The sequence below is a fragment of the Thamnophis elegans genome, chromosome Z (assembly GCF_009769535.1).
Source record: "Thamnophis elegans isolate rThaEle1 chromosome Z, rThaEle1.pri, whole genome shotgun sequence".
Lineage (NCBI taxonomy): Eukaryota > Metazoa > Chordata > Lepidosauria > Squamata > Colubridae > Thamnophis > Thamnophis elegans.
Window position 1 is genome coordinate 111013319 of NC_045558.1, and position 26244 is coordinate 111039562.

Genomic DNA, 26244 nt, shown 5'->3' on the forward strand with positions numbered 1-26244 from the left:
GATCTCTGTAATGTAGCGAACCCTCCTTCCCCGGTAATGGCCTGCCCTAAAGTCCCCGCCATATCTGCCCCTCCCTGTTACGACCATAATACCCCGACCCTCTCCCGTGTCTCTGGTCCCCTCAACCACCCCCATGGCCCCCGCATCTCCCGGCAGGTCCTCCGAATCATACATACCCATGCACTCCCCCAAACAGTCCCCACGTAAGAGTTAAAACACAGAAATTTACAACAATATAATAATAAAAAGTGGGACATTCATTCATCTCATACATATCCCATGCATATCCCATACAAAGAAAGAAGAGAAAGATGAAAGAAAAGAAAGAAACTAAAATAATTGCACAGTTGATTAAAATTTAAGGTGCGAGTTCAGATGGCAAAATTGGCTCTTAATGTTCAAAGTTAAAGTGGCTGGGGGCCAATTACAGTTCAGGTGGAATATATGGGGGAGTGTCTTATAACCCCTCTCTTCTCTGTAAATTTGTTGGTCAAAAGGTCCTGCGGGGGTTCAGTGCGAACACACAATGCTGCCATCACCTGTCCACCAGCAGCCCAGGCCCAGAGTTTTCTTTCCGGGGATAAAACCACTCCAACGAGTTCCCAAAGGCACACCACTAAAAATAAATAGGGTAAAAAGATGGAACCGGCGTTGTAATTGCCAGGAGACACCGTCGCTGTTCTCAGGATCGAACTTGCTTCCTCAGTATTAAATGGCCGAGGCAGCACGAGAACCACCGGAATCCCTAGAGCCAATGGGGTTGTCCAGATCTGTAAAGTCCAAGGGTGGTCTCCCCAGTTCCTCGACCCCACTGCAGGCAGACAGAGCAGGGAGGTGGGGCAGACGATGAGGCCGCCAAAGAACGCCGCCGCTGCCACCGAGCTGAGGCTCCTCTCCTTGCCGCCGAACAGCTGATACGGGTGGAACAACACGGAGGCCGCTGGAACTGCCAGAATCCACGCGATCCGCAGTCGCAACGTCCAGACGGCCTGGAAACGGTCCTGGGGGTGGTCCCATGGTTGCAGGGTGCTCCCGTCGCGGGCAGGCAAAGCTGGGAGGTAAGATAGGCGACGAAGCCGCCGCAGAACGCCGCTGCCGCTTCCAGGCTGAAATTCCTCTCCTCGCTGCCGAGCGGCCCAGCCAGCATGGAAGCCGCTGAAGGCGCTGGAGCCTTTGCGGTCCGGGGTTATCCCCAAAGTGGTAACCCCTACTGCTAGCTGATCTTTTCGGGCTCCCTGGGTCTCAAGCTTCCCGGACGGGCCTCTCATGTTAAATTTAAAGTTGTTGCTCGCGGTTTTTTTCTGCATTTTCATTGGATAATTCAGAGCGGACGGACCCTCGCAGCCATCTTAGTCTCGCACATGCACAGAAATCCAGGTCTCCAACATTACGTTCGGTCTGTTATTGGCAAATATAACAGTGTTTGTTTACAGCATTCCTTTGTGCTGATACTACAAATTGGAAACTGTTTTTTGAATAAAATACCTGTAAATTCTCCACACTTCATTATCTGCATTGTTTTCTTTAATTAGTTATCATTCTCTTTTATTTTTCACTCAATATAAATAGGTTGGTGATTTGTTAGAGTATTTTCCTTACAACACTAAATAAAATTTACTGTTGAAGCTGACAAAAATTGCCACCTGTTCTCACATTAATTGTTGCAAATCTGTTCTCCCAGATGCCAAAAAATGTTTCAGATGCCAAGAAGATCAATATCCTGGCAAGAACCAAGATAAATGCATTCCCAAAATGACAACCTTTTTGTCCTACTATGATCCATTAGGAATAAGTTTAACTTCAGCTGTAGGATTTTTTACCTTGATCACAGTCTTTGTGTTAGGAATTTTTATTAAAGAAAAAGACCCTCCCATTGTCAAAGCCAACAATCTGGTCATCAGCTATATTCTTTTGATTTCTCTCCTGTTTTGTTTTCTCTGTTCTTCATTTTTTATCGGACAACCCAGAAAGGTGACCTGCCTTTTCCAGCAACCTACTTTTGTTATCATCTTCTCTGTAGCCATTTCTTGTGTACTGGCAAAAACCGTGACTATAATTTTAGCATTCATGGTTACCAAGCCAGGATCAAGAATGAGGAAATGGGTGGGGAAAAGGCTGGCCACATTTATTATTCTTTGCTGTCTTCTGATTCAAGGAGTGATTTATGTAGCTTGGCTTGCAAGCTCTCCTCCATTTGCAGATGTTGATACTCAATCTTTAGCCAAAAATATCATATTAAAATGTAAGGAAGCATCCATTGCTATGTTCTACATTGTCATCGGCTATTTGGGCTTCTTGTCCATTATAAGTTTTACTGTAGCTTTTATAGCCAGAAAATTACCAGTGTGTTTCAATGAAGCTAAGTTTATTACCTTTAGCATGCTCATCTTTTGCAGTGTCTGGGTTTCATTTGTTCCTACTTATTTAAACACCAAAGGTAGCTGTGGAAATCTTCTCAATTTTAGCTTCAAGTGCTGGCTTATTGGGATGTATATTTTTCCCTAAACGTTACATTATTTTAATGAAGCCTGAACTGAACATTAGGGAGCAGCTAGTAAGGAGAACAAATGGGGGGAAAAAAACCTAAGAATGCTTGATATGTATCCTTTATGATCATCCATTTTTAGTCATACAACCAAATGAAATATAACCAATATGTACATATAATAATGCATGTAACAAAGGCTGAAAGTCTGTGATGCATAATAATTATTTTTATTGCCATCAATTTCTCTGTTATCTGTGAATGCATCCATTGATATTTTACTATCTTGGGTTGCTTACCTATTCTATTGTTTTGCAAGCTCATTAGAAGTTTAGAAGTTTTAATAAACAAAGTCAAAATAATAATAAAAATAAAAACTACTCTACTTCTGACTCTAGCTTCTTGGGAAAAATCTTGGTAGAAAAGACCCTCAAAAATCACAAAGTTGTGATAATTGCACATATAAACACACACCCTTATATCCAGAGTAGGAGAAAGATCAGTAAGAAAGAAACTACCTAAGAACTGAAGAATAATTATGCCTAGCTGGTAATAGTAAGTGAATAGTGTTGGTGTGTGAGGGGGGCATAGTAGATTGTCCAGCTTTATTGAAGATCAATATACTAGTATTTGTTAGTTCCACAGGTGAATGTAGAAAGAAAATGGAAATTTTTGATTGATTTATTTTTAAGCAAATGAGATACAGGCCTGCTATGCCAAAACTTTGCATTATAAACATTTTAGGAAAGATGAATATCAAACTCCAAAAGGGTAAGAGCTTAACCAATACTGGCAATTTGAAAGAGCCATAGACAATGGCTCTTGCTTATGGCATGATATGGGACAAAAATGGATAGAGTTTGTGTCTCTGAATGGGTAATTCTTTCTTTGGCACTGTTACTTCTTCAAAGCACACTTTAATAAAAATAAATGTTTGGAAACATGGCATTTAAATAATGGATTGAAGCTGTATTTCCCACATCTCACCAACAGGTTGTTTGCTGCTTCAACTTAAATAAAATGAAACTCATGAAACTTCATGAAATACTCTAGGGAATAAAGGTGACTCATTCTATTCTTTCCTATGTGTGTTTGGGCAAATAAAAAAGACTCAAGTATACAAACACCTTCATTTCCTACCAGCTCTGGTTTCAACTATAGGTAAGCAATTTTCTAAATCACATTGGGTACAAAAATTAAAATTCTGGATTTCATTTCTAAATATGGTAACTATGTAAGCAAGTAATAATATTCAGCTACACATTTTTAAAATTAAAATAATATATGGCTATGCTTAAAATTCTCATTTATTTTCATAAAAAAGATTTGCACAGAAACTCTTAATTAAGTATATAGTAGATGACTGAAATTTGCAAGACAAGGATCAATGGATTTTGGTAAAACAAAAATACTTTACCATGCCTATTTTATTAAGTATAGATGGTTAAGTATATGGCTGCATCTTTTGAAATTTATGTCTCATATTGTAGGTAAAGCAAGAGATTCATGCAAGGCTTTAATGAAATTTTGATAGGAATGGTGCTTTTAATTTACAAAACAATTCCATTCATAGTTGATTTGCACTATGTTCAATGGGATGTATTCTCATGTAGTGTGGAAAAACTTACTAGCTTTTACATCTGAGAATTTTGTTGACAGATTACTTAGGATATAGTTTGTAAAAGGAGGTGTGTATGGAAAAGATTAGCAGAAAATCTGCTAACATTACTTTTTCCCATTTTAGCTAGGATTTTTTTTTGTCATCACAAGCATAGAACTTTGATATTTTTCATTATGAAATCTTCAATACACTTTGCCAATATTTAATCATATAATTCCTTTCAACAGGAAAACTTTCTATTTGCTTCAAACAGTTTAGAACATGGTCTTTTAATCTATTATTAGTCTACATATAGGAAATTGGAGTTACATGTGATTATATATTGCAATACAATAGCAGAGTTGGAAGGGACCTTGGAGTTCTTCTAGTCCAACCCCCTGCCTATGCAGGAAACCCTATATCATTTCAGGCAAATGGCTATCCAACATCTTCTTAAAGACTTCCAGTGTTGGGGCATTCACAACTTCTGGAGGTAAGCTGTTCCACTGTTTAATTGTTCTAACTGTCAGGAAATTTCTCCCCAGTTCTAAGTTGCTCCTCTCCTTGATTAGTTTCCACCCATTGCTTCTTGTTCTACACTCAGATGCCTTGGAGAATAGTTTAACTCCTTATTCTTTGTGGCAACCCCTGACATATTGGACTGCTATCATGTCTCCCCTAGTCCTTCTTTTCATTAAACTAGACATACCCAGTTCCTGACACTGTTCTTCATATTTTTTTAGTCTCCAGTCCCCTAATCATCTTTGTTGCTCTTCTCTGCACTCTTTCTAGAGTCTACACATCTTTTCTACTTCATGGCAACCAAAACTGAATGCAATTACAATTGAATTTATGCCTATTTATCCATTTCTCAATATTGGATGCAATAAAATAAATTGTGTTCTCTATGATTATACATTGACACTTATGTTTATATTACTGTAATCCTAGGAGTATCTGTATGCATTCCAGTTTGAAGAATGCAGGTAAATATCATCCTCAACAGAATATTGAGGACAATATTGAAAACAAACAAAAAAAAGAATATTGATTCTGAAAGTAAATTCACCATTTAATAGTGGAACATCTGGAATGGGAAAGAGAACTAAGAGTTAACATAGACCAATATTTACTGATTTTCAAAGGCTCCCAAGTGTTAAAATAAATCTATATAATAATATTATTAGCCCAGATGTGTATCTTGCATTAAGTGACTATTTTTCACTCACTGTTTCTGAAAGAGTTGAAGCAAATATGATGGGATTACAATTTAGTTCAGGAGAGTTGATTGTAAAATAATTTATCATTTATTAATTTCAGAGAATACTCCAACAAGCTTCTCAGATGATGATATTGTTAATTCTGGAAAAAGGTATTTTTCTCTAAATGTATACCCTTTCCTGTAAGAAATCATTGACCATTTTGTAATCTATTTTTTGCAGAATATTTGGAATAAATGAAATGGGCAACCAATCCATTGTGACAGAATTCCTTTTAATGGGATTTGCAGATGACCATGAAACACAGATTTTGCATTTAGTTATATTTCTGTTTGTTTATTTAACAGCTGTAGTGGGAAATCTTCTGATCATCATGGCTGTCACCCTAGACCATTATCTTCACAATCCCATGTATTTCTTTTTGGTTCATCTGTCATTTTTAGATCTCTGCTTTATTTCTACTACAGTTCCTAAATCCATAGCCATTTCAATTACACAAAATAGAGCAGTAACGTTTACTGGATGTGCTGCACAGCTATTTTTAATTGTTACTTATACTAGTGGTGAACTTTTTTTGCTCACTGCCATGGCCTATGACCGTTATGTAGCCATCTGCCACCCTCTGCAATACAGTATGATCATGAACTGGAATGCTTGCATTCAAATGGCATCTGCTGCCTGGATAAGTAGCTTGATTCATGCAGTAGTAGAAACCAGTCTAACTTTCAGAGTGAACTTTTGTGGATCCAATAAAATTAGACAATTTTTCTGTGATATGCCTCTGTTACAAAAAATATCTTGCGCTGATTCAAATGTTCACACATTTTTCGTTTTCATTCTTGGGCTCTTTATAGTCACATTTTGCATTGGAGTCCTGTTTGCTTCTTATGGATATATCTTTTCCACAGTGCTGAGAATAACATCAGTTCATGCAAGAATCAAAACTTTCTCAACCTGCACTCCTCATATGACTGTGTTTTCCTTATTTGTTATCACTGCTGTATTTTCATATATGATACCAAAAAACCTTTCTACTCCAATTATGGATGTGGTTGCTGCGTGCCTGTATACACTTTTGCCACCAGTTCTAAATCCCATCATTTACAGTTTAAGGAATAAGGATATACAAAAATCTTTGTGGAAAATATCCACAAGATTAAAACATCTCCTATAGTGATTGATAACATTCTTACAAGAGTTGTGCAAGTAACTTATAATTGAATAAGAATATCATGGCCAATTGGATTCTGTGTGGAGATTAGAGATTTGAAATGGTTGTAATTGTTTATAGATCATTTTTCCAGAGCCCAAGATGTAAAATTACTCTGCCTACCTTCTAATCCCCCCCCCACAATTCACAATCCACTTTCTCTATATCCTTTTAGAATAGGAAATTGAACCTTAAAGCAATTCAAAGTTGAAGTTCAGCTTGGCTGGTCCATTAATTTTAAACAGTTTTTGTCTGATATTCTTCGCTTGCAAAAGACAGGTTCGGTATAATTCTAAAGTTCTCCAAATGTTTTGAAGCTGAGTGGAGGGAAAGATACAATACCTAACTGTTCTTTAAAACCAAAAATATGATATGTATATGATGAGATATGATAACTATTATGATTAAATCCTATTCTTGCCAAATTACAAACAATTTGTAAGAGGTCCAAAACAGGGATGCCAGCAAAAAATTTTTATTAATCTGCCATGAGGTGACAGAGCAAGAGAAAAATCTGATCAAATGTGTGTGTGTCTGTGAAAAGAGAGAGGGAGGGAGGGAGCACATTGCTGCCAGTCCTGGTATAAATCTGTGAGGTTGGATCGGATCTCTCCCCCCCCCACTCCAGAGGCAGTGGCAATGCTTTAGTGCCTGTCCAGCCAGGCTGGCCCCACTTTCCCTCTTTCTTCTCCTTGCTTCTCCTCCTCCTTCCCTTGCTCTGCTTTTTGTCTGTCCATTGGGGCTTGAGGGATGGTCAATCCCAATTTGTGGCATAACTGCAGACTACAACAGCGGTGAAAGAGGAAGGCAATCCCACCCACCAGACCAGGGGCTGGAGTGGGAAACTGAATGGCACTGAAAGTAGCTGAAAGTGTGGTGTTCAAGTCCTGGAAGATTGTTTGAAAGGAACAGCATTGCCTGCAATTCTCATCACTATGCATTGCTTCTAAGCACACAATTTCCACAATATTCCAGGGCTTGATTACACAAAGGCAATTTGCTCTGGAAGGGAAGCAGGGAAGAAGTTTCTTTTGAGAGGTCCTGCCCAGCAGTGGAAAGTTCAATGCCACACTTTCAGCTGCTTTCCGCACTGCTTGGTTTCCCAGGCTGGTCTGGTGGCTGGGATTGAATTTTGCCTTTCCCACCACTGTGGTTTGCGACCATGCTATGAATGGGGATTGACCATCTGCTTTGCACCCCTCACCTTAATTCATCCTCCACCCCACTCCCCACTGACTTGCTTTTCAGCTGCTGGCCTCTCATGGTTACTGGCCTACTTCTTCTCATTGCTCACCACTGTAGGAGACTAAGCGATGCACTAGTGCAGATGCCATAAATCGAGGTGGTGGAGGATGGAGGATGAAACAAGGCAGGGATGTGGAGCTTCCCCAACAACTCACACCGGCTTACCTGAGTAACCTGCAGCCAGGCATCAACATCCTGACAACTGCTTCATATTGCAGTGGCTCCAGAAGCCCCATCCAGGGCCCCATGTGGCTTGTGCATCACCCAGCCTCCTGCTCCATTGCATCAGCAAGCAACAAGAAGATGTGGGCTTTGCAGCATTCTGCTCTGAGTGGCGGCACCAGCTCAATACGCCATGTGGCATCTGGCTGCAAATGGCTGCAAGAAGCTGCAGAAAAAGTCAGAAGTCCATGTCAGGGCATGGAAGCATGGTTGCAGCAGTCCTAAAGTAAGCAGGTGCTGGGCACATAGGGTAGCTCCACCCCCTCCTCCACATCTTAGCTTGATTTTTATGCCTGTGCCTCACCTCCATCTTGTACAACCAGATGGTTGAAGGTACTTAGTTAGGATTTGTTTTGGGGGTAGAGCTTATTTTAGGCACAGGCATGAAAATCAGGCTCAGGCTTGTTTTGGGGGCATAGGTCATATTTTTAGGGAAACAATATTTACAAACAAAAAGTGCTTGGAAAATAGTTTCCACACTAAAGCAACTTCTTGAAAAATTGCAAATAATCTTACAGTAATCATTTAATCATTCCATTCCATTCTATTCTATGCCACTCCACTTCACTACATCACACCACACCACACTACACCATACCATACTACACACCACCACAAGTAGTATATGTTACATATCGTTTTTTAACGGTATAAGCCCCGCCCCCTTGTTATTGTTTATGTTTTTAGCCACGCCCCTTTGTGTGACGTATTTTGTTATGATTCCACCCCTTTTGTGACGTGTTTTTGTTTACAGTGTAACCCCTCCCCATTTATGACATCAATACCTAACCCTAACCCTAACCCTAACCCTAACCCTAACCCCCAGCCCCAACCACCCCTCCCACCCCTACCTAAAATGCCGGAACTCCTTTTTAAATGAAGTACTTTAAGGTCATGGTGAGGCAAACCCCAGTGAACCCGAAAGCCTCATCCCCGGTAGCACGGTTTCAAAAGACGCACCCGCCGGTTGTGACACCCGTGGCCTTTCACACGGGGACGTAGTAACGACAAACACAACAGACCCACAATCCCTTTCGGTATGAATAATTATGACGTCATAATTACTTGTCAGAGGAACTTCACATTGGTGCGTTTTACACAGCCGGTTTAAAAGCAGTATACAAGCAAAGAGAATTCCATTGACTCTTATTTACCACCAATTTCCCTTGACTGTCAGTAGTTCAGATTCCTGTTTAGAAGCAGCATGAATTAAACTTGCATTCATTTTGAATCTAGCTCTTGTTCCCAATTTCTTGCACTTGACAGTATTTTGTGTATATGCTGATTTCAAGTACATTCTCTAACAAAGACATCTATTCTGTGAAATCTAAATATGCTCAAAACTTACCATTTCATGCATGTCCAAAAATATTCAATTTTTCGTTCCAGACTATGGTAATCCAGCAAGATCTAGTTTCTTTATCAGTTAAAAGGCAGCAAATGTTTTTATGAGAAGAAAGGTTTAAGAAAACTTAAAAGGGGCACGTTGAGAAGCAAATCAGCTGTTCCACTCAAATTTAATGACTTCTACAGGTACAACAGTGCATTTTCAATATTTCTTTATCAGAATATTAACTGTGATTATTATTAACTACTGTGCATTTATGTTTTCCTCATTAAATATTTGTTCGTGCTGTAATTCCCAGAGACGTTTGATGAGTGACAACCAACCAACCACCAACCAACCACCAACCAACCAACCAACCAACCAACCAACCAACCAACCAACCAACCAACCAACCAACCAACCAACCAAATAAATAAACAAATAAATAAATAAATAAATTTTAATTTCTAAAGGTTGTAAATTATATTAGAATATTATTTCAATATTTATTTATTATTAGCCTATGCCTTTCATGCTTTCAATATCTGTCTGGTTAACTGCAGACTTATTTAGAACAGGAGTGCTAGTGAAACCTTGAGAATCTTCAAAATTCATAATATTAGGAAGCATTGTGACAGAGAACTCAACATATACAAAACCTCACAGTAATGAGAAATTGTACCCCCAGACTGTGTTCCAGCATGCTTTTCTTCCTGGTGCTGAAAAATCCTGTCAAAATAATTATTCACCCTTTAAAAAATAGTTACTATCACACACCTCTTTACTTTGCAGAGCAGACAGTTAATGGAACTGTAAGTTGGTAGAACATACTGATTTGTATTTGTAAATTGACAAGTTTAGAGTTTAAACAACTATTCGCAAGAGATCTATATGTGTTCAACAGAATCCCAGAGCAAGGTATTAAACAAATGTTGAAAAAATAGAAACTGAAAAAAAAAAAAAACCCAACTAATTTATTTGCTTTATTCCTCTTGAGATACATTATGCTACTTCTACTTTTCATTAGGAAAATTGAACTGTTTCACTTTTGGGCTGAAAATGTGCCTATTACTTCCATAGCATTAATATGCTTCTTCTTTTGCTGATCATTGACTAAATAAATAAATTCTGCCTCAAATGACTATCAAACCAGGGATCTACAGATTTAGTGGAAACCTCTCTCTTCAAAAATAAATACCTGGGAAAAATTGTGCACCTGAAGGTAGATGTGCACTGAAATTAAGATATTTCAGCCAAATACATTACAATTTACCACAGTTAATTTATCTAGCTGAATCAGCATATACTTTCTTAATTTAGTGAGTTAATTAGATTAACTCACTAAATCAAATCAACTAATAAATTATGCAAAAGCAAATCAATTTCTAAGGTGGAATGGACATGTTGTATTTCTTATCCTTTCAATTATAGATAATATTTACCTTATGGTGGTTTTAGTTCCTAATTTTATTTATTTATTTATTTTCCAACTGCTTTTCAAGCAAACATATGGAGAGCAAAATTATACAAGTATATTCAGGAATACTGGAAGAAAATTGGTTTACCTGTTGCAAATATACAAAGATTTAAAATAAAGATATTATTTATTTAATTTTATTGCACTTTTATTATTTTTATAAATAACTCAAGGCACCAAACATTTCTAACATTCCTTTCTCTTCCTATTTTCCCCACAACAACAACACTGTGAGGTGGGTTGGGCTAAGAGCAAGTGATTGACACAAAGCCAGTTTTCATACCTAAGGTGGGACTAGAATTCACGGTTGCCTGGTTTCCAGCTTGGTGCTCTAATAACTACATTAAACTGATTCTCTAAAATACTTAGTATACCTGAAATTTTCCTCTCATTTAAGTCCTTCTACCCAGAAGCCTTTAGAATGAGGGACCAAGATAGCTCTTTTCTATCTATAGTAGGTTAGAAAGTAGGTAAATTGAGAAGTACTATGGGGTCTTATCCTGAGTCTTTATCCTATTGACTTCATGGTGCTATATAATGGTAGATAAAATGATAATTCATTACTAAGGAGACAAAATATATCTCAAATGCCAATAAAACAGAGAAAGCATTTTTATGTGTTATGACTCAGGGTTGGCTTGCAAGCAACACATGTTAAGTGGAAGCTTGACAATTTTTATTCAACCACCATCTCCCCAATCCAGTAATTCCCAGTCTGTTCTCCAAGATCTCTGCCCCCAGGTTACCCTTACAATCCAAAAGCAAGACTCAAACACATGTTCCTGCACAGGCTTCATGAAACTTTCTGGGAATGAAGGTTCACAGGACCAGCACCACACCAGGGGCAAGAAAAGCTCTCAAATTTGGCAAAGTTCATGATGAATGTCACAGGAAAGGATCAAACCTCAGTTCACACCAGCAAGGATTCTGGAGTAAAGTTCTTAGAGCTGTGGAATATGTTGCCACGAAATACAACATTTGTTCCTGACAGTAATTCCTCCCCATGGCATTTCCTTCAATGCTACTCTCCAGGAGAAAGGATGGAGTGCCCTCCTCCTGAATAGTCGGTCGCCCTGTGCTTACACTGCCTCCTCTCCATTCTATGCACTCAGGGATCAGTTGTAGGAAGCATTTGCTCATCTCTGGAATTGTGCTTTCCTCTGCTGCCTGCTGTTTCTATCTCCTTCCTCAGTCAGCCTACATCCTCTCTTCCTCCCTGCCTACTCTTCTGAAGCCTGAGGCACTCAGGACTGCCTCGTCCTCATTCCAAGGTCATTCATCATAGGCCATAGAGACTGTGCCCTCCCTCTCCATCAACCCCGGCTCCATCTTTTCCTCCTCATCACACCTGGCTTCCAACAGGGCATGACAGATTCCTCTATGTAAATATAGAAAACATATAAATAGAGTTATTTAACTTCCACAGATTAAGGGTTTGTTTCATCATTGTTATAAGAATTGATCTCCAAAATATTTCAATATGGAGGATAATTTCAAAATATCTTTATTTCTCAACATATTAATGATAGGATTCAAACACAGTAAAGAACTACAGAAAAAAAATCCATGCTATATTTAAGCAGGTTTTTAAATTTTTGTTTTGTTTTGTCTTAGTTATGAAAAGAATAGAATGGTGTGGAGTGGATTGTGGTGTGGTGTGGTAGTAGTATATGTTACATATCGTTTTTTAACGGTATAAGCCCCGCCCCCTTGTTATTGTTTATGTTTTTAGCCACGCCCCTTTGTGTGACGTATTTTGTTATGATTCCACCCCTTTTGTGACGTGTTTTTGTTTACAGTGTAACCCCTCCCCATTTATGACATCAATACCTAACCCTAACCCTAACCCTAACCCTAACCCCCAGCCCCAACCACCCCTCCCACCCCTACCCAAAATGCCGGAACTCCTTTTTAAATGAAGTACTTTAAGGTCATGGTGAGGCAAACCCCAGTGAACCCGAAAGCCTCATCCCCGGTAGCACGGTTTCAAAAGACGCACCCGCCGGTTGTGACACCCGTGGCCTTTCACACGGGGACGTAGTAACGACAAACACAACAGACCCACAATCCCTTTCGGTATGAATAATTATGACGTCATAATTACTTGTCAGAGGAACTTCACATTGGTGCGTTTTACACAGCCGGTTTAAAAGCAGTATACAAGCAAAGAGAGCCCCCGACATGAGGGATTTTTTTACAGAGATGTTAAAATAAAATAAAAACTATATTTGCGAAGAAAATTAACTTTCTTGTACATGAGTTAGCTATCTTACAAAGACAGAAGCTAAAGGAATGAGGAAGCAACTTCTGTGGTTCGTACACGCTTGCTTTCACAAGATTAGAAGTAAAAATAATTAACAGGAATGGGAGTCTGTCAACATAACAATAGTGGATTCCAAATAATGACATTTCTTTACACACAGCAGGGGTTGTATAAACAATATAGAGACATGGCCGGGCACATCATGGTTGGGAGATATGTCCAGACATATTCTGGATATTGGTACACATGCGCACAGAGACAGCCAAATCACGTGCCGGGGCCTTGACTAAGGAATTTTGAGGTTTTTCTAGTCACTTAAGGCTTAGGCTTCTGAGACCCCAACATGCAAGCTGACAATGGAAATAATAAAAGTGTTCATAATGAAGAACCAATTGATGATTTATTCGATGTGAAAATGACACCAGAGCCAGCAAAGAGACCCCGGCGAATTAGGAAACTTTGTAAAAAAATTTACATTGAGAGTATACATGACTTACCGGTTAAGATATGTTATTGTCGATTCTGTCAGCCACCAAACAATGAAGGTATGCATTATATGGTATGCATTATATGTAAACAAAAAACAAAAAAAGTTTCACGATTTGAAAAAAAAAAAAATAGAATATATATTGTAAGATATGTCTTTTTTTCAGAACTGGCACCACAACTGAATACAGGGTTGTTGCAAATTGTCAAGAACTGTATTATCAAAATTCTCCAGCATTGTTTAATGGGATGCCTGCAAAATGAAGACCAAACGGATGGAACCGATGAAGCAAGCCTTATTAAAAGCATGTGTCTTCAAATATCTAGACCTCAAATTGTATGGCTAATTATTAATATTTCAGACAAAATGAGTAAATTATATTTCACAAGAGACACCTTAAATGAAGTCAAGGCATTTATAGAAAGCATTGAAAAATCAAAGGAACCACTCTTATTAATGAAAAAGATATGCGATGAGACACCTATATCTTTAAAAAGACTGATATGTCAAACTGTTACAAAACTTGATTATAAGTGCATGTTAATGTAAAATTTTGTGTTTCTAATAAAAGCTACACACTAAAGAATTTTTGAAGTCTGTTGTTATTTCCTATTGGCAAAAAGGACATTTAGAATTCTCAGGAGGGGTTGGGGATTTTGGTTATACAGAAAGCAAATTTTAGGGGCATGGTTTCAGGAACACCAATAGGTTTGTAGGAATACGTTCTACGTCAACACCATTGGAAAGGTGTGATATAGCTGTTTAAAAGCTGATAAGACGTTGGTGGTCAATTAACCTCAGACACTGTGCACGGCTGACCATAGAAGAAGACTGCTTCAGAATGGCAGAAGCTAATGTGAGTACTTCTATAACTATTTAAAATATAGATGTTCAATATATATATATATATATATATATATATATATATATATATATATATATATATATATATATATATATATATATATGTAAGTAATATCAACCATTATGTGTTTATTAGGAGGAGGTGACAGATTCGCAATGTGTGAAAGCATGTGAAGGTATTATTTTTTCTTTTCTGGGTAAATCTATAGATTGGGGAGTGGTGGTGGTGGGGGCAGGGTGGTCGTTTTGTCTATCTGCAGAGCCTCTATTACATTTCAACTATTGTTTCAGAGTGTGAGGAAGATGAGTTATACGCAAATCTCACCATGCCTACAGATTCACAATATAATTTATACATGAATGCAAATCAGTTACAAGGGGAAATAGAAGGTATGTTAATTAATATACAGACATAACTACTGTTTAAATGGTAAAGTTTGTCAGGACTTATGATGAAAGGTTATCAAAAAATGAGTGTGTAAGGGGGTGGTGCTGGAGGGGCAAGTTTCAAACTAGACATTTAATATATTAAGGTTATAGTTTTCTGTAGCAAGAAGTACAATTATATGAATTGATTTTTCTTTTAGATTGGAGTGACATTAATGATGAATTGTTTGCCTTGTTAACTCTACCTGAGGACTCTCAAGAGTTTTCCTATAGTGGAGCCCATGGAGATGCTACATTACAAGGGTCACAAGAAAGCGAATTAGAAGGTTTGTTATTTATTTTACAAGATAAGTATTGCTTTAAAAAGATGTATGTTGTTATAGAGTGTAATAAAGAGATAAACCTAACAGCAATATGGGTGGTGTGGTTATGTGTAATGCTGTATTTAGTAGTATTTATTGTAATAAATATGTGAAAAAGAGGCACACTCACGGTTCTACGTTCATTTTTTAGAATGGTGGAATAGACAGTTGCAGACATGGTTTCCAAACATCAGTGCCACCCCTGTACAATCGGGAGGTGGTCCACAAGCAAGAACAACACAGGGGCAGGACACAACACAAGGCTCACAAGAAATGGATATGCAAGGTAGGATCTGTTATGTAGATACATGCCTTAGAAAAAGCAGTACTTATATATATTTCCAGGCTGTTTTAATATATTCTTTGCACTATAATAAGTAAGAAACCTAACCTAACTGCTAATTACGAATCTACAGATAGTGACAGCGAACAGTTCTCTGCTGATTTTCCAAGGCCACAAAGCGATCGACAGAGTATTGCACCACAGCAGCACCCGTCAAGCCCTGCACAGGATTTACAAGGGATGGAAAATGAACCCCAACCATCAACATCTCGTGGAATACAAGGTTAATTTAAATGTAAAAAGTATTAGTAAATAGGGATATTTGAAGTTATTAAACAGTAAAAGATTCTCAAAATGTCTTTTTTTTATTTATTTATGTAGAGCCTGTTTGTAAAAAGTCAAGAATGTGGGCTGACATCCCTCAGAGGACGGTAACAGACAGTGACAATACCAGTGAAGAGGATGTTATGTCAGGAACCCAATCAGCAGATGAGGGGGAGGCCTTGGAAGATTCAGCCACGCTAAGTGCAACAGAAGTCCCAGAGGTGTTCCTCGAAAGAATGCAAGCATGGCATAGAAACTTTGAGAATTTCACGGCGACAGAATACTATGAGCGTTATAGATTTGTAAATATGGAATATGTTCAATCATTCACGCAAGCTATAGATATTATTCATAATGAGATACAGGGCCTTTTGAACCGTATTTCCAGGGAGATAAGGCCCAATGATTTTATACAATTGCGGATGGATGCTGAGGAATTAGGGAGGCCCTTATTTAGTGTTAGGAGGCATCTGGAGGATTTAAATGCTGATCAGTTCCTTAGTTATGTAGAGAATTTATTACAGAGCAACGTTGAACTCTTGTGGAGGAATTCTTTGGAATTCACAGTCACTATTGTGAAGAACCGGGAGGGTGGAGGTCTTAGGAAATTAGGAACAGTTCTATTCAGTAAGGTATTGGAGAAGAAAAAACAGCACCTGATTGATTTCAATGTGGAGGGGATGTTTCTGTGTTTTGCAGGCAGCCTGCTGACATTGTTAGATAACGGGACGTCTACTAAACAAGAAATTATTACCAGAGCTGTGGCCCTACATAAAACCCTGGGTATTCCTACAGATCACAGAATTGACTTTTCACAGATACACTTATTTGAGGACTACTTCGGTATAACTATAAAGATCGTGTTTTACCATGAAGGGGGTTGGAGATTTTTTGTAACAGGAGGGTCCCTGGAAGTAAGAGTAGAGTTTATGCTGTTACACGACAGTCATTACTATGGTGTAAAAAACATAAAAGGCTTCATGGGTGCTCGTTACTTCTGCAAGATGTGCCACACAGCATATCACCATAAATTTAAGCATGATTGTCAATATTTTTGTCGAGCCTGCACAGGCTCAGAATGCCGCAAATTGCCAGGAAGGAGTGTGAAGTGCCAAACGTGCAAAACGCTTTGCAGATCTAAGTCATGTCTTGAAATGCATGAAAGGCTGGCTTCGGAAGGAAAAATTAGTTGTGAAGCTAATGTGTTTTGTTCTAGGTGTGGTATCTATGTGCCGGTCCCACACACCGAATGTAAGAAGGTAACGTGCGGGCAGTGTGATGCTGTAGTAGATAACTTGGTAGGTCACTTATGTTTTCTGAAAAGGCTTTACAAACCAAATATCGGTGCCAGTTACATTGTGTATGATTTTGAATGTTGTCAAGAAACAGGAACACACATACCAAATTATGTGTATGCTATGGACATGCTGGATGGTCAAGAGGTTAGAAAGTGGGAATGGTCCGGAGTTAAATGTCTGGAGGAATTTGTGAAAACGTTTGTGCAGCCTAAGTTTAAGGGTTCCACATTCATAGCCCACAACTCCAAGAGTTATGATGGTTACCTAATCCTCAGGCAGTTGATTCGTGAAAAGGTGAAGGTAAAACTCTTAACTCAAGGAGGCAAACTGTTATGCATAACCCTACCTATGTTTCACATACGTTTTATTGACAGCCTTTCTTTTTTACCAATGAAGCTTAGTAAAATGCCAAAAGCTATGGGTTTTCAAGGCTCCAAGGGTTATTTCCCTCATTTGTTCAACACTACAGAGAATCAAGAGTATGTTGGAACTTTGCCAGAAGCCAGGTATTATAGTCCTGATACCATGATGCCTGGTGAGAGAGAGGACTTTGAGAAATGGTATGCGGCTAATAAAGATACAGCATTTAACCTCAAAAAAGAGCTTGCATACTATTGCAAAGAGGATGTAAAAATATTACGGAGGGCATGCAATAAGTTTAGAGAACAAGTTATGGAAATGACAAGTAGAGAATGTTTCACAGGGAGGGGGGAGATATTCTTGAAGAGAGAGAGATTCGCTGCATTGATCCTTTCCAGTATGTGACATTAGCTTCAATTTGTATGGCACAGTATCGATTCATGTTTTTAAAGAAGAACACCATCGCACTGGCGCCTTTGGACAATTACCAGAAAAGCAAGAAAAGCTTTTCTGCTTGCTCTATACAGTGTTTGATGTATATAGAGCATACAGAAGGGATCAACATCCAACATGCACTGCAAGGTGGTGAAAAGCAAGTAGGTATCTATTTTTTGGATGGTTTTGCCGTCATAAACGGGATACCCACAGCGTTTGAATTTTATGGTTGTTTTTTTCATGGATGCCCTATATGCTACAAGCCCCAGGACTTCAATAGTCTGCTTGATTCAACCTGTGGCATGTTGCATGCTCGCACTATGGCTAAAGAAGATTACCTACATAGTTTAGGTTTTGTAGTACGAAACATCTGGGAACATGAATGGAACGGCCTGATGAAGAGAGATGCGGGATTGAAACGATTTCTAACAGATAGTAAACTCCCAACACCCTTGAATCCCAGAGATGCCTTTTTTGGGGGTAGAACAAACGCCACATGCCTGTACTATAAACCAAAACAGGGAGAACAAATCTTGTATTATGATTTTACAAGCTTGTACCCCTTTGTGAACAAGAACAAGATGTATCCGATAGGTCACCCAGAAATAATCTACCAAAACTTTGGGGATATAAAACAGTATTTTGGACTTGCAAAAGTTAAAGTGTACACTCCGAGAGGCCTATACTTTCCTGTACTGCCGCATAAGGCAGGCGGAAAATTAATGTTTAGTCTGTGTGCAACTTGTACGGAAAATCAACAAGTCACAGAATGCCTCCATAATGATGAGGAAAGAGCCCTAACCGGCACATGGTGTACTGTAGAATTGAATGTGGCTCTAGAGAAAGGCTACAGAATTGCAGAGATCTACGAAGTTTGGCATTTTGAAAGGAAGTCAAAAAACTTGTTTTCAGGTTATATTAACATGCATCTCCGTCAAAAACAGGAGGCTAGCGGGTATCCCGATTGGTGCAGAACAGAGGAAGATAAAGAGCGGTATGTTCGGGATTATGAAAAGAAGGAAGGTGTCCTTTTACGCAGGGAACATATTGAAGTCAATCCTGCTAAAAGACAGATTGCTAAACTGTTTTTAAACTCATTGTGGGGTAAATTTGGCCAGAGTACCAATCATATGACAACATCTGTGGTGACAGAACCTGAAGAATTATTTCAATATCTTTTTGTTCCCTATTACGAAGTGTCCTCCTGCGAATTTTTGGATGATGAAGCAGCCGTTGTAACGTGGAAAACCGCCAAAAACCAACCTACTAAGTCAACGTGTACAAATGTGTTCATTGCCAGTTTTACAACTGCTTATGCATGGCTAGAATTATACACGTTATTGGATCGCTTGGGGGACAGATGTCTCTATCACGACACCGATTCTGTCATTTTTATTAGCAGAGAGGGGGCGTGGTCACCTTCGCTAGGGGATTATTTAGGACAGTTGACAAGTGAGATTCCCCCAAACACTTCAATCACGGAGTTTGCAGCAGTTGGGCCAAAGACCTACGGGTATGCTTTGTCAAACGGTGCAACTGTGTTAAAGGTGAAGGGGTTGACATTAAATAGTGCCAACTGTGTAAAAATTAATTTTGAAACTCTGAAAGAGCTGATTGATGATTATTGCCTAACAGGGGGTGAGGAAAAGAAAGAGATTTGGGTACAGCAGCCTGGAATTGTTAGGATTAAGAAACAGTGGGCATTGGAAACATGGGTGCTCAGGAAAACTCTAAAAGTTAACTATAATAAAAGGGTGCTCAATAGAGAGGATTATTGTACGCTGCCTTACGGTTATTAAGTATGATGAAAAACAGTGCACAATTTGTACATCCTTTCTCATGTATTATAAGTGGACCTTCCAATTCTGGAAAATCGTATTTTATAAAACAAATGTTAGAACATGTATTATCTGAAATGCCTCAAAATATTATATGGTTTTATAACTGTTGGCAACCTCTGTACAAAGAATTGCTTAATAAATTTCCCAATATTAAATTTGTGGAGGGGCTTCCTGACTCTTTTGAAGATGCTGAGTTGTTTCCACCAAATCAAACCAATTTAGCAGTGGTAGATGATCTCATGGCTTCTGCTGGTGAAAGTGAGCAAATAGAGAAGGCCTTCACACAGTACGTTCATCACAAAAATCTTAGCATTATTCTCATACTTCAAAACCTGTTTTTTCAGGGTAAGAAAATGAGAACAATAACTCTAAATGCAAAATATTTGGTGCTATTCCGATGCCCCCGTGACCAGATGCAAGTGGTCACATTGGCACGTCAAATGTATCCCTCCAGCACGAGGTTCTTTTTAGAAGTGTTCCAAGATGCAACTAGCAAACCCCATGGGTATCTTTTAGTTGATCTATCTGCCACCACTCCAGAAAACTTTAGGCTGAGAACTGGGATCTACCCGCCTGATTGGCCGGTAGTTTATACTATCAAAAAGAAGGGTAAAAAGTAACTGCTGTAATTGGAGAGCCCCCAATTCATCCAGGATGTCTGAGAGGGTGCGCAGAAATTGGGGGGTTCTAAAAATCTTAGTAAAGGCAGGCCCAAAGCAGAGAAAGGCCATCTTATGCAATGCTAATAATGACCTGGTGGGGGCCATTGCTGAAATAGCTCTGAACACTTTAAAAGGTAACCTGCCTCTGAAGCCTTCACAATATCAAAATTTAAAGAGAAAGAAAGACTGTATTAAAAAGCTGAGTGATAAAAAGATCTCGCTGAAAAAGAAGAAACAGGTTATTCTTCAGTCAGGTGGTTTTATAGCTCCGTTATTGGGTGCTGCTATACCATTGCTGACTAATCTATTAGGCCAGTAAACATGGAATATGCAGAAAAAATGTATTTGGTGCCAAAGCATCAGATGGAGCAGTTACATGGACGGGCACCTACAATAGGCACTACTACCGTTAGCCGATTGGATGATGATATGAGGACCATTCTTCAGAAAACAGATATAAGTGAAGACGACAAGATAAAACTGTACAACAACGTGTTGCAGAGATTTCTAAGGCTGACCAGACAAAATGACTCTGAGAAAGACATTCTGAAATTTATTCAAGCTCCAGAAACATTTAAACAAGACACTGCTGTGCCGGCCCCTGCACCACCACTCTCCACCACGGATCCAACAACGCAGGAGATATTAGAGGGAGTGAGCACGCGTTACAAGAAAAATGCCTCTCTTTTGTTGAACAAAATGAAACAGCATCAAGACATTTTGGGATGGGATGATTATGGAACCATTTTATATAGGGGTACTAAGGTTCCTGGCACTAACATAGCAGACCTGGTCAAAGGGGTTTCTCAACAACGCTCGCGTACTGCAAAATATTACCCTAAGGGCTGGAACGAGTTTCTGTCGGCTATGGCAGAGATGAATGTTCCAACGGGCTTGCTAGGTTCTAATGTTGTTAAAGAGCAGCTTGAAAAGCTGAAAGAGACAGGGCCCATTAAGCTTGTAAGTTCTACAAAATCACCCTCTGCTATGGCTGATCCTACTGTAGGCTCTGTGTCAGCTCCTAAAAATGTTCTAAATTTTGGTGACTGGCTCCATTTGTGAATAAATAAAACACTGTAAAACATGCAATACGTTTAATGTTTTGTGTTTATTTTATAATGTGCCATACATGTCTGCAGACAACGGTATTGGTTACACGTGCTGGTTCTTCCAGTCTTCATATTTACTACAAACTGCTTCACCATTTGATCGTTTTTGTCATCTTTTTCAGAGTATAGCTTCAAAATATCTTCATAAGGTAATCCTCTCATGCGCTTAATTAGATAAAACAAACAATGCTGTCCATAGGTTATTGCCAGGGGGTTCTGCAGTTGAAGAGTATGGTATGTGTATGTCTTAGCTTGCAGTTCTAAAAACCTCACGATGTCAACGGGGAAGTCAGAGCTGTCTGGTGATCTTCCGTAGGAGTCAAAAAATTCGCCATAACTGTGAGTCGGAAAGTAGAATGCGAGCCAGTGCTGCCCCGGTAAAGTTCTTGGATGCATGTTCACAATTAGCCCGAAAGGCCTCTTTGAGATTTTTCTCTTGGGTAACAAATCGCTGGGGTATACGCCTAGAAAGAGAGCATTTCCAGACAACACCCGTAGTATCTGTATAGTGTCCATTTCTTACATGTAATCATATAGGACGTTTCGTGTGTGGCTTATTTCAATAAGATTTTCAAAGATTGCATAGAGTATCATGTTGACGGTATTGGGGAGGGGCACAGCAAATCTAATTTCCGCCCTCAGGTTGCCATTCTTGATCAGGGAATAGTGCTCTGAGCAACCTTGATCAGGGTTCAAATCAAAACAATATAATGTATAACCATTGTTAAACTCCTCACGGTTAATCAGCACAGAACGGTCTTTCATGGATTTACCGGAAGTCTGTAACAATTGCATATATTCTCTCACAAAAAGGTTATGTTCATAATCGGGTTGAAGGGGTTTTGCAGGAATTTGTTCACCGTCACAATACAGGGTGCAAAAGTTGACATTATAGTGCTGAAAATTGAAAGGGTTTCTTTCATAATTACCACTAAATGCAGCGTTGTCCACGAAGCCGATCACTAACTGTTTAGGTAACTGTCCTAGAAATAGGTTTTCCTGATTACACACAAGACTGCCTGCAGGAATGCTGTAAACCTTCATGCCTACACGATCAATAGGGTATTTGGCGTTAGAGGTAAGCAGCGCCTCCGCATGGCCCAACCGTACACCAGGGGATACTTTTACACGTTTTACAAAGAGAGAGGCGCCCAGGATCTGTACTTTGTAATTTTCATTACCATCTCTCATCAGGCAGAACTCGTTTTTACTTCTTGAGAGTTTAATGCTCACATCCACACCGTTAATCAATAGCCTGTCTTGAAAAAATAGATCACTATGCAATGGTCCTAGCAGATCCCATTTACGACTTCCGGCTGTATGTCTAGCTCTCGCTCTGAAACCGGAGTTACCAGCAGCGGTCAACAGTGTGTTCTCCATGAGTGTTGCATCATCCTTGTAAAAACCACCCGCTGAAAATTGGGTGCTCAGGGCATCTCCACCATAGTTCAGAATAAGTTCAATAATTGCTCTGTAGGCGTAGCAATGGTGACTCTGTGTAATCACGCGATCCCCTAATGTGACATCCACCTGATTGAACAATGATGCTATGGGGTAATTGACAAGGCTGACTCTTGCACCATCGTCGATATCCGTGCCATCAGCCTTTACAATTTTGCAGCTCACATACAGCAGAGTATTGTTTAAATCCGTGTAATGCTCGCCGTGTCCGGTTATAAAAAATTCCAAGGGTGCATTCGGTGTCAGCGCTGATAAAGGGGGGATCTCGATATACGTGCAGTTTTCAATGCTTGTTTGCGTAGGTGCCAGTTGAAAAAGATCTAGCTCTGATTTGACGCATTCCTCTGAAGCCTCGTGGATAAACGCCATTTTATATTAGAAGATGTTCTGTTTGTCACTGCGCTTCCTTCCTTGTGAACGTTTCCTCTTTGTATGGCGTGGCTTTTTCGCAACCTTCCTCTTTTTAGGAGGAGGCATAGGTGGTCCAACAGAACGTTTCTTCCTGATTACAGCCATACCAGACCCCTCCTGCCCCGCCCCTACAACACGTGATACAAGCCGTCCTGACATATCTCTGACAATGTTATTAGCAGCCGCTTTCATGTGAGGTTTAATGATTTCTAGGCCTCTCCTCAGTAAAGGCATCGCTTTTCGAAAAAGTCCCCGGAACAGGCCCCCTATACCGGTACCATACATAACAGGGGCTCCTCGAAAACCCGGTAGGCCATTTCCCGCCTGTGCCCGGTAGTAGTCTACATAGGCTTGAGGGCTCCCGCACTTCTTTATCACGACCATCCTTCACTTTTCTGAGGCCTGAAATGAAGCTTGACAATCACCTTACCGTGATAAAAATGCACGTTTTTGTCCTGGTCGGTTTTGATTTCTATAGTAACGGTATCGATGTGATGTTTGCTGACTGGCACATAATGTGGACGGTCATAGGTCACAGTTATGAAATCATTGTCTTGCCCCTGCACAGGTACACAGCGTAGTAACGGCACATAGAAGTCACCTACTATCTGGAGCTCTACAATGTCTGTGTAAACATATAAGGTGTTGAATCCAGGGAACATACCTAACAGCTGTCCAAGTTCACCGCTAACCAGAATGGTATGAGGTTCATCTCCTTTAAGATTAATTTTCTGACCCACTGAATCATAATATAGGGTTGTCTTAGGTCCATCCTTGGCATTTGATATAAGTTTATTCATATTTTCTAACAGTTGTCGGATGCTGTTATAGTACCCGCTTCTCAAAGAAAAATGCCATTTCTTTCTCTCATTAGCAATTTCAAAATATCCAGGAGATGTTAATGTATGCCAGCTATGCGGATATTGTATCTCTGCTAGACCTACTTCCCACGGCCCTGAAAGATCCAACGATCTCGCTAATTGAATAGTAAAATTAGAATTTTTGTTGTTGGGAAACGCAGCCGCTGATGCATTGCTGGGTAGTGTTATATAGAAACCCGACATGTCAAAGATGTTGTACTTCAGTAGCCTTAACCCAACTGTTGAACTTCTCTGGCCAACCATTCCATTTAACTAGAAATTCTCTTTGTTTACCCTTCCCTCTTTTTCGGACTATTTTTTCAATTCTATAGACACGCTCTTGGTCATTAGGTATCTTTTGCATCTCTTCTGGGTAAAAGGTTCCCTGGACGACATCCTCTGCATAATCCATTAATTTATATACAGTTCTTTCCCCTCTTGGTAGCTTTTCCTTGATAATAAATATTTCATCTGTAAAGGTTTGGTGATAACCCTTTTCAAACTTGTCCTTTAGTCTGGATATCCTAACATGATCCCCCACCTTAAAGTCTTTAAACTTTCTGACTGCTTTTAACCTTTTTCCATATAGACGTAGCCAAATGTCTTTTTCATTAGAGCAGCTTACCGTCTTGGGGGCCGTCTGGATACTACGATGGTAAGAGCTATTGTAGCCCTGCATGAGAGCTGGTAACACATCCACATACCTGTGAGTATTTTTAGCTGTAAAATACCTCCATATTTTATTTTTCAGAGTGCGATTAAATCTCTCTATAACTGCTGCTTTAGTTTCACTATGTGTCACAAAGTGATGTATGCCATAACGTTCCAAAAGCATCTTCAGAGGCCTGTTTAAGAATTCTTTTCCAGCATCTGTCTGTAACTTTCTAGGAGCCCTTCCTGTTTGGAAGATGCTCTGAAACGCCTCGGCAACCCCCCCGTCCAGTCTTATCAAATAAACAGACAGCCCAGGCATATTTGGATAGCACATCGATCACTGTTAAGATAAATTTCATGCCATTGTTTTCAAAGGCAAATCCTGTTAAATCCACAAGGTCTGCTTGCCACTGGCAGTCTATGCAAGATACTATTGTTGCATTCCTAGGAAAATTAATTCTTGTGGGTTTATGAAGGACGTAGGCATCTTGCCCAGACAGCCATGCTTTGACCTGTTTCAGCGTTAAGTTTTTAATGCTCTTCCGCCCCGCGTTAAATAGTGATGTTGCACCCCCATAGCTGCCCGTACTTTCTGGTCTATAATACAATTCCTTCAGTACCTTTTTATACTTCATCCTGCACCGTTAACCCGTACAATAAAACACACTTCGCTCTTTAGCATAAACCTTTTATTTGTAATTTACAACATGCTCTCACGAACTTGGTTAGCAGAATAATATCCGTCATCAGAGCTAGCATAATAGACAACCACGTCATCATCGTCCTCATCAACCTCTGTAGTTGCCGTACAGATGCAATCAACACCCCCACATGCACATCCTACAGCTTCGTTGTCATCGTTTGAAAAGTCCCTTTTACCAACCCTTGGTAGCCAAATGGGGTAATCACGACTCTTCAGAATCACGGGTTTAACATCATCATTAATATCCTCAGTAAACGTACTGGTGGTATACTTCGTAGGGTTTCGATAATACGGGAAGTCATCTGTGGCTTCTTCCTCACTGGAGATGTTTCTAGTGATATACTTCGTAGGTCTTCGATAATACGGGAAGTTGTCTGTAGCGTCTTCCTCACTGGAGGTGCTTCTAAAAATCATGTCATAGTTATATCCAGGAACCGCTTCTGTTTAAATATAAAGAATATAAAAATATAAAGAATGCCTAGAGCACCGTTGGAGGTCCGATAAGTCCGAACCGAACCGGGCAATGGTAACCGCCTGCACCAGGGAATACACCAGGGCACTTAGGGCAGCAAAAAGATCGCATATAGCCACCCTGGTAGCATCCGCTGAGTCCCGTCCAGCCGCCCTGTTTAGGATAACCCGCTCCCTACTGAACAAAAGGGAGGCGGGGGAACCCTTGCAGGGCAGAGCTGAA

General features: G+C 39.6%; 2 protein-coding genes and 1 long non-coding RNA gene across 3 annotated transcripts; 2 read left to right on the plus strand and 1 right to left on the minus strand.

The window, feature by feature from the left end:
- Positions 1–5534: 5534 nt before the first annotated feature.
- On the plus strand, positions 5535–6479 carry LOC116521444 (olfactory receptor 14A16-like). Its single transcript, XM_032236118.1, has one exon. It carries the CDS (start codon positions 5547–5549, stop codon positions 6477–6479), a length of 933 nt encoding a protein of 310 aa, XP_032092009.1. The 5' UTR covers positions 5535–5546.
- An 8029-nt stretch (positions 6480–14508) lies between these two features.
- LOC116523058 lies at positions 14509–15065 on the plus strand. Its single transcript, XR_004257026.1, has 3 exons — positions 14509–14576; positions 14692–14790; positions 14988–15065. It is a non-coding gene; the product is annotated as an uncharacterized LOC116523058 (long non-coding RNA).
- Positions 15066–21980: 6915 nt separating this feature from the next.
- LOC116521446 (uncharacterized protein F54H12.2-like) lies at positions 21981–23291 on the minus strand. The gene has a single exon (XM_032236119.1). It carries the CDS (start codon positions 23289–23291, stop codon positions 21981–21983), a length of 1311 nt encoding a protein of 436 aa, XP_032092010.1.
- Positions 23292–26244: the final 2953 nt, after the last annotated feature.

Coding starts and splice junctions, on each gene's coding strand:
- LOC116521446 (XM_032236119.1), bottom strand. CDS start 23,291: ATGGCGTTTATCCACGAGGCTTCAGAGGAATGCGTCAAATCAGAGCTA.
- LOC116521444 (XM_032236118.1), top strand. CDS start 5,547: ATGGGCAACCAATCCATTGTGACAGAATTCCTTTTAATGGGATTTGCA.